Raw genomic sequence first — 15923 nt, 5'->3', positions numbered from 1 at the left:
TTCTCTGCCTCCGAAAAGGATGACTGTCTACGATACATGGAGCATTTCTCGTGGAAAGAGCTGAAATGCGCGATTCTGGTCGCACCGCTTTTGATTTCCAGAAGCCCTACCTGAATGTCTCAAAACAAAAGGAGTAAGAAACATAGACTTTGCAGTGATTCAGAGCTAATACTTCAATCAGGTCCTCGCTTGGCATATGTTTCTTTGCGTAACCGAAAGAAACATGGACAGCTCACCCATTGTTTTGTGTTGCAGGCGAGTAGGACGTTGAATTTATGGAGGGCCACGTAACAAGCAACAAATAGTATCTGTCTTCGCTTCGGAAGATAATTCTAGAACCTTTCGGAGTGGGCTTTTCTATGTCCTTTATGTTTCTCTCTGCTTCCATTTTAAAACGCTGCGCTTATTGTCCGCTGTGGAATGCGCTAGGAACGAACAGCCAGACTTTATTGCGGCAGCTAACCGATAAGTATGCAACTGTTTTCTGTGCATGTGCACTAATAAAAAAAAACATTGATATCGTTTTAATGTGTCAACACATAAAACATAAAAGAGAAATAGAAAGAATGGTCCATATCCTAGCAGTACGCAGTGGCTAGTGGTAGTTTCGGTTTCGCTCTCTCTCCTTCCACTTCGCGCCCTTCTCGCGGCAACGGGTTGCTTCTTCGTTTCGGTTTCGCTCTCGTTTCTTTGCGCGTGTTTATTTAAAAACGCCGTATAAAGGCAGCGCGCATTGCGCTCGCGTCATCAGTACGTGAAAATGTTCAGCTACCATGCGTTACAAAATTGTCCCCGTACCCACGCTTCTTCGGAAGAAGTGGAGAATGAATGTTTCAACAACCAAAGTCCCCGCAACGAGCTCGTCATCACTGCTTTTCGCTACGTGATAGACATGGTAGGCTTTGGTAATATAGGAGAGATCTCGCCGGGGCCGCTGCAGGAGATGGTGCGTCGGGTCTAAGCCCGTTACAAGAACTTCTGTGTAACGGTCCCAGACGGACCCTAGTAAAAAAAAAAACAGCCTGGATCCACTGTGGAACCAGCCTGGAAAGGCCATCCCAGGCTGGGGCTAGGCTGGCCAAGGCTGTTTCCATGCTGGGTCTAGTGCTGTTTGAATTTCCATTCTGAGACCATCCAACTTCCACTCTGAAACCAGGATGGTTCCCTGCTGGAGCCGAGCTGGAAATGGGATATTCCAGCGACTACGCTGGAATGTGCGAGTTTGTTCACTGTGAACACTGTGAAGATAATGTTGGCTTATATATACGGGGGAAAAAAGCCGAAATTAATTTCACAAATGTGTGCAAATAATTTATGCCCAAATATAATGAAATAAATAAAATAAAAAATAAAATAATAAAATAAATACCCAAAGGTGTGCAATGTTATGCACAGAACTCCATGTACATGAGTAGATTGCAAAAAAAAAAAAAAAAGCTGCCCGTTGCTCGTCTTCTTCACAATATTGTTGATTATAGCTTCACGCTGCGAAACGTGAGCTTTCCCGGTTTGTCAAACCGAAACTTTAGCCATAATGCTCTCATCGTAAAATGCGACCAACCGCCATCGGCATTAACTCAGAATCTGCTTTGAACTGGGAAACGTCGGTTGTTGTGTTGGCGCCGCAGCCTGGTAATTTAGGTGTTTCCTCCTGCATTTCACCTTCGCCGACCATATAAAAGTGTGAACGTCTTTGCATTTGTGTAGTCGTGTGCTCTGTTATGCATTTTGTTCCTGAATCCGTGCACGAGCTCTATTACGACAAAGGGTAAGTTGCGTGTGTAGTACCGTTGATCCCCAAGTCCTAAATCTGAACCAAGAGGTGCAGTAGTGACCCGATACTTATCTATAGTTATCTGAACTGCCTTCATGATGTGTCATTGTCCCGCTTGCACGGGACGGACTTTGTCGGACAGTTAAATGAAAACGAGCGATTGAGAAGTGACCTTCGTGATTTCGCACATGCCAAACTTTGCATCAAACTGTCACATTATCGTCTCATAGTGTTGCCACTGTTGCTGCATGTACACTATTTGTAGTATGTCTATTATCATACCTGTTATGGGGTGTTAGTTATTGTTGTTAAAATAAATATTTGAATTTATTGCTGATTGTCACTTTATTCATTTGTTATAGTGCGTTTCCAGTTTCTGCTTTGCGCAGCAATTTATCTTCTATAAGTTGCTTCTACTTGAGCGGAACCTCCTGCTTTGGAACATAAGTTCCAGCAGAAGGTACAGGCTGAAGTGGAAGCACTCTTACATCGGGACCCGATAATCCGGCTGGGGACACGCAGCATATCCAGCCTTGTTCGAGCCTGCGTCCACTGTGGAACCAGTTCTAGACCAGTCTTTCTCCGGCTGGATGCAGCCTGTTTCTAGCCTGGTACAAGCCCGTTTACAGGCTAGATCCAGTCAAATTCCAGCCCGGTACCAGCCTGTTTCCAGTCATATTCCAGGCTGGAACCAGTCCAATAATCCAGCTGGAATTGTCACTGCATTTCCAGCTGGAATTTTTACTAGGGGACCCCTGGGACTGATGAGCGAATTTGTGTGCTCGGCCAACGCAGAATTCAACTACGTCTCTGCAGACATCGTGGACCTTCTTGCTCGTGCCATTGCTCATATTAAGTACGCATATTAAGTTGCTCATACGGAAGCAGCGGCATTTGCAAGCAGTCTATACATCGTGAACTTTGTCACCGATTTATTGAAATACCGTTTGGTTATCGAAATGCAACGCATATTAAACAGTCTGAATGACCATGCCGAGACTCCGTGTGGTTTATTCACGGAAACATCTTTATTGAATACGTACAAAGACGTCTCTTGAGTTGGTCGATAGATGCCTGCACTTTGTTCCACGAGCACTCGATTCACAATGGACGTTCGTGGGGCTCTCTTGTCCAGTGCTACACAAGGAGGGGTCATACTGCTATACAGACAGGTAGTTGGATTATTGGGGAGGTTGCTCGACGGCTGTTCCTGTCTTCCATGATATGCGGCAACCAGGGCTATCGTTTCCTGAAAAACAATACCACACATATAGAATACACTCTCACAGCAGAGCCGGTCAACTTACACTTTGCTCCACGAAACGTCTCACGTCGTGGATGGATGGATGCCCCCTCATGGACTCTCGATCAATCGTCGTAGAAGCAGAGCGCCTCGCATTGCGCCGGTGCCATCTGTACCTACTTTGGACCCCGCGCCATGTCTTATACTCGATGTCGTTGCGATATCGCATATGACGTCGACAACCAGACGAAAAAATGAAAGAAGGATGTAATTTAACCCCCCAATTTGAAATAATTCTGCCTCTATAGGAACTCCTTAATTTTGCATAATCAACATGGACTCCAATGAAACTCGTTGTTATGCACGAATTCTTCCCCCCGTTTTGAAATAATCTGACGAAAAATGAAAGAAGGAGTTCAATTTTGAATAAGGTCGAATTAAAATGTAGCCCCCCCCCCCCCCCAAATCTTCCCCATTAAGTCTAATCAAAATTCATGTTTGCCATGAATTCGCGCCCCTCCCAATTTGGAATAGTGCAAGCGATGCTCCTCCAAATTTTGAACTTCGTTTTTTTTTCGGACCTCATGTTATAGGCATGAAGCCCCTCCCCTCAATTTGAGACAATTCTCCCGTGGAGTGAACCTTTCGAAATAGAGAAAAGGAGGCATTACTCAAAAACGATTTAAACGCAAAAATGCACCTACCTCAGCACAGCCAACATTTCGTCGCCATCATCTGCGGATTATCCCACGCTCGCTTTTGTACGCAGTACCTGTGGTGTCCAATTCTTCCATTGTATATTGGGGCAGAGAGAAAGAGAGAGAAAGTCGCGTGATGCGAAAGACGATACGCATTTATTGCCTCTCCCAATTACGCGCGTGTAATTTTCGTGGTCGTACTCCTGAACGTGCTCTCGCATAAGAATCGCATTATAAATGCATGTCCTCTTATTTGATATGTACCTGCTGGGCATTTGTCACATCCTGTGGACGTGTTTGTGAGGCATTGCGACGTCTAATATATCTACTTTTATCGGCTATTTTGTGTGCATGAACAGCGCAAATGCCGTACCCGTGGCCGTACCCCACCCGACACAGCTTCGGCATTTCTCAGTAGCCTCTATTGGTGCACTGGATGGAACATATACTAAAATACAAATAGTTGCAAATCGTCTGTAACGGTGACGTCGTTTCTTCAATTAGTATGTATTATACGTCTGCAATGCGTCAAATTACACGCTAACATTTCTGAGATTTCTTCCTGAGAACTACCGTAATTTCACGCGTATAAGCCGCACCGCAGATCGGCCGCAGGACACGTTTCTTGGTACGTTTTGAAAATTTTCTGGCAGATAAGCCGCGGACAATACGACGCGACTGATTTGTGCGCCAAAGGAGATCATATAGGCTTCCGACTTTTCGGATTTATCCGATAGACTCCGATAAACTCCCTCCTGTGCTTTTCTTGCAAAACATCGGATTTATCCTATAAACTCCGATTTTTTCAACGCCCACGGGGCGGGTCCATTGTGAAAAGGTGTGCGAAAGGGCTAAACTAACACGCCTCTCCACTCACACATTCAGCTTTCAATCTTGCATGTTTTCTTGCTCACACACACACACACGACTATATCTGTTGTGATACTGTGCATAGCTTTTGTTGGGTCTGCGGTTGCCCATGGAGGACCTCATACTCCTGTAAAAAAAGTGGCATTCTCTTGGCAGTGTTCAAAGTTCAATTGAAAAAATAAGTTTTATGCAATTAAAAATTGTCCAAAGCCTCCCTCAATGGTGGCAAAAATTTCCAGAAGGTAATAGACCTCTACCTGCTTGTAAACAAATGACGTCGTAATGTTCGACAGCGCCACGAGTTTGGGAGAGTTTAACTACGTTCAATGCTAGTGGCGAACAAGGTAGCGCCACGAAAGCCCCGGTCTTGAGGGGATTATGATGGTCTCTGAAAGGGACGCGACCTTCGGTCCTACTTTTCTTTCAATAGGAGGCAGGGAACAATTGCCCATTCGTGGAACCCACCTCTCCCCATTCGAGCTGTTTTGGTTTCGGTGTGTCTACCAACGTCATGATGACGTTTCTCGGGTAGAGGTTTATTGCCGAAAGTCCCACAATCCTCCGGCGACTACGTCGCCAGTTAAATTTTTTTATCACTTTGGGTGAAACACCTTGTAAGTCCATTAATTAACCTTTAATTGGCCCGAATTACTTTCAACTCCCCCTTAATTACCGAACGTAACCGCAGGTTGTCTGAGGTAATCTAGAGTTTCATGTAATTCACTTTAATTCAGTTTACTCGCTTTAATTACTCTAAATTTTCCTTCAATTAAAGGTAATTACATTTAGTTACCTCCGGTAACCTGCGGTTACCTTAGGCAATATTTAATTTCATTTAATCTTTGTAATGCCCTCTACTAATAACTCATTTGAAGCGGCCGCAGGGGCCCTTTGAGGGATGCGCATAAATAAAAAAAATGTAAAGAAATAAATCTTTCTCTTAATTTCATATACACTACATTCATTCCCTTTAAACTCAACTATCTCGCTTTAATTATCTCTAATTACCTTTAAGCTTCGCGTTCGCTGTACTCTTTGGTGTGGCTATAGGTTGTGCATTTCTGAACATGTTGCCAACAACAACAACAACTTTATTTTGTGATCATGGTCGGGAAATTTCATCGCCAGGGGTGACACTCTACCCCATTCCTGGTGAATCGCTTCAGAACGGAATGCGGTTAATGGGAAGTCCCACTTTTTTTGGATCCAAAAAGGTCAGAAGTACTTTGAGGGCATGCAGAGTGTTGGTGGACTGAATTTGGCCGTGAACCAAGCGATCTTGACAAGAGAAGAACTGATGTTCTCAGGCTGGAAGAACATAGAAAGGACAAATACAGTCAAACTCCTTTACAACGAAACTCAGGGGACAGCAAAAAAAAAAAAAAAAAATTCGCAGTCAAGGTGTTTTCGTTAAAAAGGATGTCCATTATTGGACCTATAGGGCTCCAGCGGGACCGCAAAAAAATTTGCTATAGTGGTATTTTCGTTAAAAAGGTGTTCGCTATAACGGAGTGTGACTGTACATACAAAGCCTCAAGTTGCCTAAGAAATGCTTCGATCCCTGTCGTATGAATGTGTGTATGAGTGAGCAAAAAGGTAAGAGTGAAAGGAGGATGAGTGAGAGAGAGTGACTGGTTTGTCACTTCATGATGACGCTCCCTTGGAAGTCGCTGAGAAGGGGTGTTAGCTTAGCTCAATTGGTAGAGCCCTGGACCGGTAATCCAGAAGATGTGGGTTCGAGTCCTACACCTGGCTAAGTGTGAAAGTGTGGTTCGGGAAGGTTGCTAGTGCGGGTAATTGAGACGGATGCACTCTAAATAATCCAGACCACCGCGGTGACTCCATTTGGGAGAGTCAACTTGTCGCAGGCGGTAATGATGCCGCTTTGTTATAGATCGCGATATACTGGACGGAACAGAAATTTGGATTGGATTTTCTTTTAAAGAAGAAAGTAAAATATGGAGAGGTTAGTCCCAACCCAGTCAGAACTGGCTACTCCAAAACGCGTTCGTGTGTTTGTGGATGGGTGAACAGAGATTTAATCGCCGCCTGCCCATAGGACGCATGCTTTGCCTCCCATTGGAAGCTCTTTGCTATACCATGAAAAAAAAAAAAAAAATGCTTGGAAAGCCCGTGGCACCACGTCGATCCATAACTGTTCTGTTTTGAATTTTGACGCGGGACCAAATCAGCGAAAGTGTTTCGGGTGGAAATAAACAACACAATTGCCAAGGCAGAAGCTGCGCTGAATGCTCGGGTATTTACGACCACCCGGATCATACCAGCTCCGGTGGCGCAGCGGTAACGCGTGCGCTTGGAGACTGGGAGGTCCGCGGTTCAAATCCGCGGGCCGGCTGTGCCGTCTGGGGTTTTTCCTGGGTTTCCCTCAGATGTGTAATAGGCGTATGCCGGCACAGTTCCCCTGAAGTCGGCCCATGGACGCAGCTATCCTCCCCCCGAGCGGATTCCGCTCGGTCTTCCACTTCACCCTTTCCTCCTCTCCACCATCTTTCCCTTCCCGAGAAACATGCCGCCTAATCAGGCAGGCAGACCTCTCGGGTTCCTCCCAACGACACTCCTCCTCCCTCCTCCCACCCGGATCATGGTTGCGGAGTTGCCACTCTGGAGTTGGAATGATTCCGGAATCATTTCAGATTTAGCAGACCCCGGAATGGAATGTCTATGGAAAACTGTCCTATAGGAATGGAATGGGAATGGAATTAGGCATTTTTCGCAGGAATGGAATTGGAATGGAATGGTCTGGGTGCCCCGGTGGTATAGAGAGAAACTGATACTGGCTTCTGAGGCTGGAACAACATAGAAGGGACAGATACAAAGAAAGCCTCAATTTGCCTAAGAAATCAACGATGAAATATGAAAGTCACTGAAAAGGTTAGCCAGCTGTAGTAGCGGTAATCCAGAAGATGTGGGTTCGATCCCTACAGCTGGCTAACCTTTTCAGTGACTTTCATCTTTCACCGGTGGTATAGTTTTGGATTCAACCCGTTGGTTTCTGCCCTTTGCACACGGTCAAGAGCGAAATAGCCTTGTCTTTGTGCTTTCTCGGTGCTGGATAATGTCAGTCTCTTCTAGGACTGCGGGGCTTGCCAGTACGGTTACCGGCCCCTTTTTGTTTTATTGGTGGAGTTAAAGGAATGGAATGGGTGATTCCATTCCGCCTCCCTAACCTGGATGCCCTAGTCTAAAGTGGCAGCGATTTGAGATGTAAATACGAGTGTAACTCGAAGGGCTGCTTTTTTGGTGTTAATATTTATTTGTTTTTTCTTTTTGTTAGGTATCATTGGCGTTTTGATACCCGAGCGATACAGTTAACCCTCTTTTTTTTTTTTTTTTTTTACAAATGCCATTTTTACCGCGTTCCAGAAATCTTTCCATTTAGGACAAACTCTTCCATCCCGCCTCCCATTCTTTTGAAAGTCCGGATCCACCAATCCTTCTATCAATCAATTTTTGCAATTTAAATATCAAGTTACAATATCGAGGATGGTTGCGAAATAGCCACTTGACTATACTTACATCTATTCATACACTCGTTGCGACAAGTACATTGAACAAAACAAAACTAACTCCAACTCCAACTAAAAAAAAAAAAAGCAAAAAATCGGAACAACACTGAAATGAATTACAAGCTGGATACGCTACATAAATGATGCTCTTAGTGACGATGTCGAGACTTAACTCATTATTAACTATTAACTCATGCACTGTAGGCGTAAGCAGATAAAGTGGCATAGGAAGGTCATGCGATAACAATTTATCACCAAAGTTGGTGCAGAAGTTGGTGCAGAAGATGAACGACGTCCCAATACATATATTTGCCGTTCGTAAATCGAAGCCTCCGCACACATCCCTTCATATAATTGGATCGTGCATTCTTTAGCTTCGTTCTAGAGTCGGGCAATGTTGCTATTGACCCCTCCTTCCCCCCGCCCTCCGGTTACTACGTTTTTTTTTTTTTCGTTCGCATTTAGTTTTATTTTCCCAAAAGTCTTTGTTGGAACGGGTGAGGCCACTGCTCGGAGCAATCGTCCCGTTAGAAAGGTCGCTCGGTCGACGATACTTCCTGTTGTGGGGGGATACCTGTTTTGGCATCGAAACACTGAAGGCCACTGAAGGCCATGCAGCGGTGGCGGTTGCAGCTTCTGCTCCTGGTCGCGTCATGCGTGGCGGCTGCGGCGAAACAAAACCAGGTATGGATACGTTTACAGTGTATTCACACGAGCGACATCCTAACGGAATATTCTAGTGGAAGAAGAAGCGAGAACACTGCTCGCAGAGACGAAGTTCCGTCCCGTGTTATGTCGAGCATTCACACGGTTCCGAATGTCGGGAGTAGCGTACTGCGCATTTAAGCAGACGACGCCGTCAGCACGTTTTCCTGTCGTATGCTACGGAATACTTTGTGGGTGTGTAGCAGGATATTCCCTACGGTTAGTAGTGTACGTGATGACACGACGTTGAGCGATCGTGCTCACGTGATAGCAGAAAGCTATGACGCTTTCCGCATCTTGCCGCTTCTGGGGGAATGTTGTTCGTGTGGATACAACACGGTTACGCGTCGTTTCTGTCTCCAGTTCGTTCGTCTTTTTTTCTTGCGTCTCTTACCGCGAGGAGGAGGACTGTGTCGCGTCAACAACGACATCTCTGTTCTGGAGTGTTGCTATCGCAACAGTAATTTGTTGGCGGTAATTCGATGAAACTTTATGATAGGCTTCCCAGTGAGGATTGGGTCTTAAGTGCGTCCTAAAAGGTTGGCGGGCTGGGTGTCACCGCGGACACCCGGCCGAGGACGCCGGCAACGGGGAGTCAGGGTACAAGTTTCTTAGACAACGCTGTTTTCCGCGAGGGACGTTAAATACGGGGTGCCGTGTGATGAGCTTTCATCGCACGTCAAAGAACCCTCAGGTGAGCAAAAGCAATCTACAGACTGACCGTTGTGGCGTCGCTCATGATCTCAGTTGTCTCGCGACGTAAACCCCCAATTATATATTTAAAAAAAACATGACCGTGTAATGACCAAGTAATTTTGTCATTGGAGCGGATGGGGGAGAAGGGCATGCTATAGCTCATTGAAAGACGCTGTGGAGAAAAATATGCTCCGTATCTTCCAGCTGATCGCATCGACGGCACGTGTCTTAGAGAGTGCACATGTCGCACGCGCTAACGGGACTACATACCTTCGATAACTAACGATAACGAGCGATAACTAACGCAACTCAGCAGTACAAGCGCCATTGTAGAGCATCCGATGAATTAGCGCAGCGTCCCGACTGAGAATATCCATCCATTGCCTTTCGCTGAGAGATGACCTGCAAGTTTCCTCAAACAGTGGATGAGAGAGCAGCTATCGTAATCATCGGTTGAAAACCGACATTCCAACCTCAAAATAAATAATCAAATCATACGATAACGAGTAGGAATGGGCCAATGGAGTCCGCGAATCCAGTGCCCAAATCGAATCTTTCGAATCCAGCAACTACGTTTGCCCCGGGTCCATTAATTTCAAACTTTCAGCTGTGTTCTCTCGTTTATTTGTTTACATTGCTCTCGTTTGAAAGAGTTTTTTACAGGAAATTTTACATTACAAGTTTAAAAGCAACGTGGTTTTTGATTTTGATTGTTTTTCAGCTTTATGAAAAGAATTCAGACTCGAAAGCTCGTATATTTCCTGTAGTCGATGAACAACATGTTAAACAAATTACATTTAAGAAGAAGTACATGGGTTTGTTTTCTCGTGAAGGTGAACTATACTCTTAGAAATAAACTTCACCGCATAACACGCCCCTAGCCAACCAGCATATCGAATGATATCGTTATCTGCCCAGATTTGTTGAAAACGGGAGGCGTACGCCTTTTTTGGGACGATTATGCCGTCCATAATTGCCACAAAAAAGCATAGATCGAGAAGTTACCCGTCAAAAAGATCTCGTTACGAGTTAAGTTACAGTGTGAAAAATGTAACTAAGTTAATAACGAAGTTCTTCAGCCTGAAATGTAACTCGCAGTTACTGAGTTACTTAAAAAAAAAGAACGAGTTACTTCCGAGTTACTTCGGACGCAAAATAGCATTAGTTAATAGCATGTGCAGCGCGCGTGAGCAGTTGAGTTAGTCTATGAGTTGCCTGCAGAGGAGTACAACACGATTAGATCATTTTCGTTTATGTTCAGCAATAGACCTCTCCCTTTTTTGTAAACAAATGACGTCATAGTGTTCGACAGCGCCACAAATTTGGTAGAGTTGAACTACGCTCGAAGCTAGAGGTGAACAAGGTCGCGCCCGAAAGCCTTGGTCTTGAGGGGATTACCTCGGTCCTACTTTTCTTTCAATGGGAGGCAGCGAACAAGTGCCCATTCGTGGAACCCAGCCCTCCCCTTCCGATTTGTTTCGGTTCCAGTCTGTCTACCAACGTCATGATGACGTTTCTCTAGTAGAGGTCTATTCGAACGCTTTGCATCTTAACTCCCTGTGGGCGCACAATGGTTCAGCTTCATTTCAATGGCGGCGGTTCTTACTTCCTGAATAGAATACTGTCATTGATTGAATATCACGAATTGGCAAAAAAAAAAAAAAAAGGGAAAAAGCAAGAAAATATGTGGACGTGAGTGAAAAACGAATTAAAAGTAACTTGGAACCTAACTTAAGTTACTTTGGCAAAGTTACCCGAAAGAGAAACGAGTTCCTCTGAAAGTTACCACGGCGCAAAAGTATCCAGTTACGTTACGAGTTACCAAAAAAAGGAACTTAGTTACAGTAACGAGTTACCTGGAACTCTGCAAAAAAGGCGTACGGCTCCCGTTTTCAAAAGAAAAAAAACTCGGGGCAGATAACGATATCATTCGATATGATATGGTTGGCTAAGAGCGTGCTATGCTGTGAAGTCCCGCCTTCTTTTTTTTTTTTTTTTTTGCTATAGTCATTATGATGCCCATTCATGAGTGGCCATCAACGGCAAGATACTTCGAGCCCCCCCCCCCCCCATGTCTAAGAGCGTATTATTTAATTAGTTTTTCATTAAACGAATCTGCTTCAAAACACTTTTCAGTACAAGTGTTTTTTTTTGTTTTTTTGCTTCTTAAACTTTTTTTTTTTCAAGACAGGATTGGAAAGATTCGGTATTCTTAAGATTCGTGGATTTGCAGAACCTTCACTCTTAAAAATGAACTTCACCGCATAGCACGCTCCTAGCCAACCATAATCTGGAATGATATCGTTATCTGTCTTGATTTGTTGGAAACGGGAGGTGTACGCCTTTTTTGTGGCACTTCTATGCTGTTCATACTTGTTACAAAAAAAAAAAAAAAAAAAAAACGCTTGCGCCTCCCGTTTTCAACAAATCAGGGCAGATAATGATATCATTCCAGATTATGGTTGGCTAGGAGCGTGCTATGCGGTGAAGTTCATTTTTAAGAGTGTGTTCCTTGGATTCGGATTCAGGTTCTGGATTCGTCCCATCTCTAATAAGGAGTAAAGGAAAAGAATAAATAGTTTGCAATCTATAATTGGCCTGATCTATTTCTCCATTGTTGCTTCAATCGGGTGTACAGTTCCTCGAACTCGCACTGGCACGATCGAATGACGCAAATTGCGAACCAGAGCTTTGCCCAAATTGCTACAGGTAACACAGACATGTCCCTGTTTGTAAACAAATGAATTCATGTGTTATCGACAGCGCCACCAATTTGGTAGAGTTGAACTACGCTCAAAGCTAGGGGCGAACAAGGTCACGACCGATACCACGGTCTTGAGGGGATTGCGGCGGTCTCTGAAAGGGACGCGACTTTCGGTCCTACTTTTCTTTCAATAGGAGACAGCGAACGAGGGCCCATTCGTGGAACCCATCCCTCCCATCACGATTTCTTTGGGTGTCAATTAGACCTCTCCCTGTTTGTAAACAAATGACGTCATAGTGTTCGGCAGCGCCACCAGTTTGGTAGAGTTGAACTATATGCTCGAAGCTATGGGGCGAACAAGGTCGCGCCCGAAAGCCACGGTCTTGAGGGGATTACGGTGGGATTTGGGATATAGGGGATTTGGAGGATATGGGGCCTAACCAACGGACGCAACCTCCGGTTCTTCTTTTCTTTAAATCGGAGACAGCGAACAAATGTCCATTCGTGGAACCCAGCCCCGATTTTGTTTCGGTTTCTGTCGGTCTACCAACGTCATGATGACGTTTCTCGGGTAGAGGTTTATATATTGGTGGGCCCTATACACGGTCGTGGCCCATGAGGAGCCAAGGTACTGCGCAGAACGGCACTGTGCTGATTGCGTTGTTCATAGCGTGTCGTTAAAGGGACTATGAAACGATTTTTTTCTTTGTTTCGTTCGAAAGAAGACATTTTTCTGAGTCTAGAACCGAAATTTTACTTTCGTCGCGCGAGCGGATTTCTCGGGAGCGAATTTAAATCGAGCGGCGAAGGGAGGACAGCTGGCGCCGCGCCGTGACGAGCTGCCGAGCGGAGACACAACGGGTAACTTGACGCGACCACAGCCGGCTCAGCAACACGTCATCGTGACGTGTTGCCGAGCCGAGGAATCCCGCCAGGAGCAAGCGCCGTAGGATCTCGCGTATGCGTTCATCGGGAGTGGAAACGGTGACGTAACGGGGAACCGAAGAGCGGTCCGTACAGTTACACCATCGGCAGGGAAATATGCGCGGGAGAGGAGGAACGCGGAAGAGACATTTCCAGCGCGCGCTCCTCGCAGAGTGGAGCGATTTCGTCCGGAAAAATTTGTGGCATATTAGTTTCTCTGCGGGAAGAACAGTTTCCATCGAAAAAAAGTATGGGGGTTCGGGAAATTTCATAGTCCCTTTAAGACACATTGTTATACCGAGGCGAAGGGCACTATACAATAAGGAGGCACACCATATGTGCTACAGTTCCAAACATATTTCTTTACTTTTGCATCTGCAGACAGAGCCACGACAATTTGACTTGGGCTTCGGCATGTACTCAATGTGCCCATTCCCGCTGAACTTCATGCACGCCTGCGAGACGAGCGACGAATGCAAACAGACGGGTTGCTGCGCCATGCACGCCTTCCCGGGGTCCCGCCGATGGCAGAGGCCGTGCTGTGTCGTGTCTCGACTGGTTGCTCTGGCCAGGCTCACCGGAGCGTGCATCAAGGGCAACAACAAGGGACCCGAATCTGGTACGTGTGACTTTCAGGGCTTTCCTGTGTGTCCATCACCGGACGGGGGCCAATCCCCCCCTTATTTTTTCAGTAAAACACTGAGAGTGAGTGGGTGTGCTATGCAGCCTGCCCAGCAGTCATTGAGTTGGACGAATGCGGAGAGCCGTGCGCTACGAACGCCGACTGTCGAGAGCCGGGGCTCGCCTGCTGCCCCATGACCTGCGACGGAGAAAGCGGTTCCTTCTGCCATCCTGTACACGATTCACTGTAACAGTATAAATTATATTTATTGCCATTTCATCGAACGTCTCGGTTGTCGTTGACACGAAATGACGGACGCCAAGTTAGGGAGCACGCTGGACTGATTCACAATATGAGTACACTCTACACTCTTAAAAATGAACTTCACCGCATAGCGCGCTCCCAGCCAACCATCATCTCGAATGATATCGTTATCTGCCCAGATTTGTTGAAAACGGAAGGTGTACGCCTATTTGGTGACAATTATGAACAGCATAAGTGTCACAAAAAAGGCGTACGCCTCCCGTTTTCAACAAATCAGGACAGATAACGATATCATTCGAGATTATGGTTGGCTAGGAGCGTGCTATGCGGTGAAGTTCATTTTTAAGAGTGTACGCTGTTTAAAACAGAACTTCACCACATAGCAGGCTCCTATCCAACCATCATGTCGAATGACGACGTTCTCGCCCCTGATTTGTTGAAAACGGGAGGCGGAGTTCATTTTTAAGAGTGAGTGTAAGAAAAAAAAAAGGGGTGTGGAAAGGTAGTAACTTCTATTGTTACCACCTATAGGTCAACATACACTCTAAAAACAGAGCTTCACCGCATAGCACGCTGTGCGCCAACCATTGCTGCGAATGATAGGGTTATCGCTTTTGATTCGAGGAGACAGGGAGGCGTACGCCTTTTTGTGTCAATTACCATATATCCAAATTGCCACAAAAAGGCGTACGCCCCTCTCTCTCCTCGAATAAAAAGCGATAACCCTATCATTCGTGGCAATGGTTTGCGCACAGCGTGCTATGCGGTGAAGTTCTGCTTGTAGAGTGTAGCGTCTGATAAAGGGTGTAAGAGGATGGTAAAAGGGTGTAAGAGGGTCTGCTTCGGGACGTTCTTAACATATAAAACAGTGTACCATACAGCATTGTTACCAGCATTTACAGTTGTTGTTGCTGCGCGCTCTTCGTGATTCATTCTGGTTTTGATTCCCGGGAGGTCGACCGAACTCTGTGGTTGACCCGTCGACCTACAGCATGCCCAAGATTTTTGCGTACGGTGTCTCGACACTCGCGCCCTTTGAGGAGGGTAGCGTAAAATAGAGCTCCGTGTAAAGTATACCCACGGCCACAGAAGACAGGGTGGAGCAATTACACCTTTTTGGGAGCTAATAGTTGTCGCGTATGTTGTGCCTAAAAGGTTGCAAAGTTTTACCTGCACTCTAAAAACTGAACTTCACCGCATAGCACGCTCTGCGCCAACCATTGCCACGAATGATAGGTTTATCGCTTCTGATTCGACGAGAGAGGGGGGTGTACGCCTTTTTGTGTCAATTTGGATACAGGATAATTGACACAAAAAGGCGTACACCTCCCTCTCTCCTCGAATCAGAAGTGATAACACTATCATTCGTGGCACTGCTTGGCGCAGAGCGTGCTATGCGGTGAAGTTCAGTTTTTAGAGTGTGTTACCTTCGAATGATACACTCTTAAAAATGAACTTGACCACATAGCACGCTCCTGAGCCAACCATAATCTCGAATGATATCGTTATCAGACCCGGTGTGTTGAAAACGAAGGCGTACGCCTCCCGTTCTCAACAAATCAGGGCAGATAACGCCGTTCTCAACAAATCAGGGCAGATAACGACATCATTCGCGATGATAGTTGGCTAGGAGCTTGCTATGTGGTCAAGTTCATTTTTAAGAGTGTAGGCTTCAGCCGAGTGATCACCGGGCGGACCTTGCAGTGCTTGCGTCTCAAGATCTTCGATACGAGCAGGTGCCGCTTGGTTCATGGGCAAATCCAGACCACCAGCACTCTGCCCTCCAAGCTCTTCTGACCTTTTTGAACACCATATAGGACTTGGATCCTTACTGCGAAAGTGCTCATTATTTCATTGCTCACATTACCACCTGCACACAGTGTTGTCGTCCATGGG

At 45.7% G+C, this 15923-nt stretch overlaps 2 protein-coding genes and 2 long non-coding RNA genes across 4 annotated transcripts in view; 1 reads left to right on the top strand and 3 right to left on the bottom strand.

The window, feature by feature from the left end:
- LOC135370098 (COP9 signalosome complex subunit 7b-like) overlaps nucleotides 1-15923 on the bottom strand; it is a 337544-nt gene that overhangs the window by 15075 nt on the left and 306546 nt on the right. The window lies entirely within an intron of this gene.
- LOC135370007 (uncharacterized) lies at nucleotides 2779-3465 on the bottom strand. The gene is made up of 2 exons (XR_010415179.1): nucleotides 3082-3465; nucleotides 2779-3023 (listed from the first exon to the last, which is right to left on the bottom strand). It is a non-coding gene; the product is annotated as an uncharacterized LOC135370007 (long non-coding RNA).
- LOC135370006 (uncharacterized) lies at nucleotides 3468-3808 on the bottom strand. Its single transcript, XR_010415178.1, has 2 exons — nucleotides 3722-3808; nucleotides 3468-3659 (listed from the first exon to the last, which is right to left on the bottom strand). It is a non-coding gene; the product is annotated as an uncharacterized LOC135370006 (long non-coding RNA).
- LOC135370215 (uncharacterized) lies at nucleotides 9358-14020 on the top strand. Its single transcript, XM_064603917.1, has 3 exons — nucleotides 9358-9511; nucleotides 13523-13760; nucleotides 13868-14020. The coding sequence occupies exons 1-3, from the start codon at nucleotides 9479-9481 to the stop codon at nucleotides 14011-14013; spliced, it is 417 nt and encodes a 138-aa protein (XP_064459987.1). The 5' UTR covers nucleotides 9358-9478; the 3' UTR covers nucleotides 14014-14020.

The sequence above is a fragment of the Ornithodoros turicata genome, chromosome 10, assembly GCF_037126465.1.
Source record: "Ornithodoros turicata isolate Travis chromosome 10, ASM3712646v1, whole genome shotgun sequence".
In the NCBI taxonomy this organism is placed as follows: Eukaryota; Metazoa; Arthropoda; class Arachnida; order Ixodida; family Argasidae; genus Ornithodoros; species Ornithodoros turicata.
This window is presented reverse-complemented; position numbering and strand designations above follow the sequence as displayed.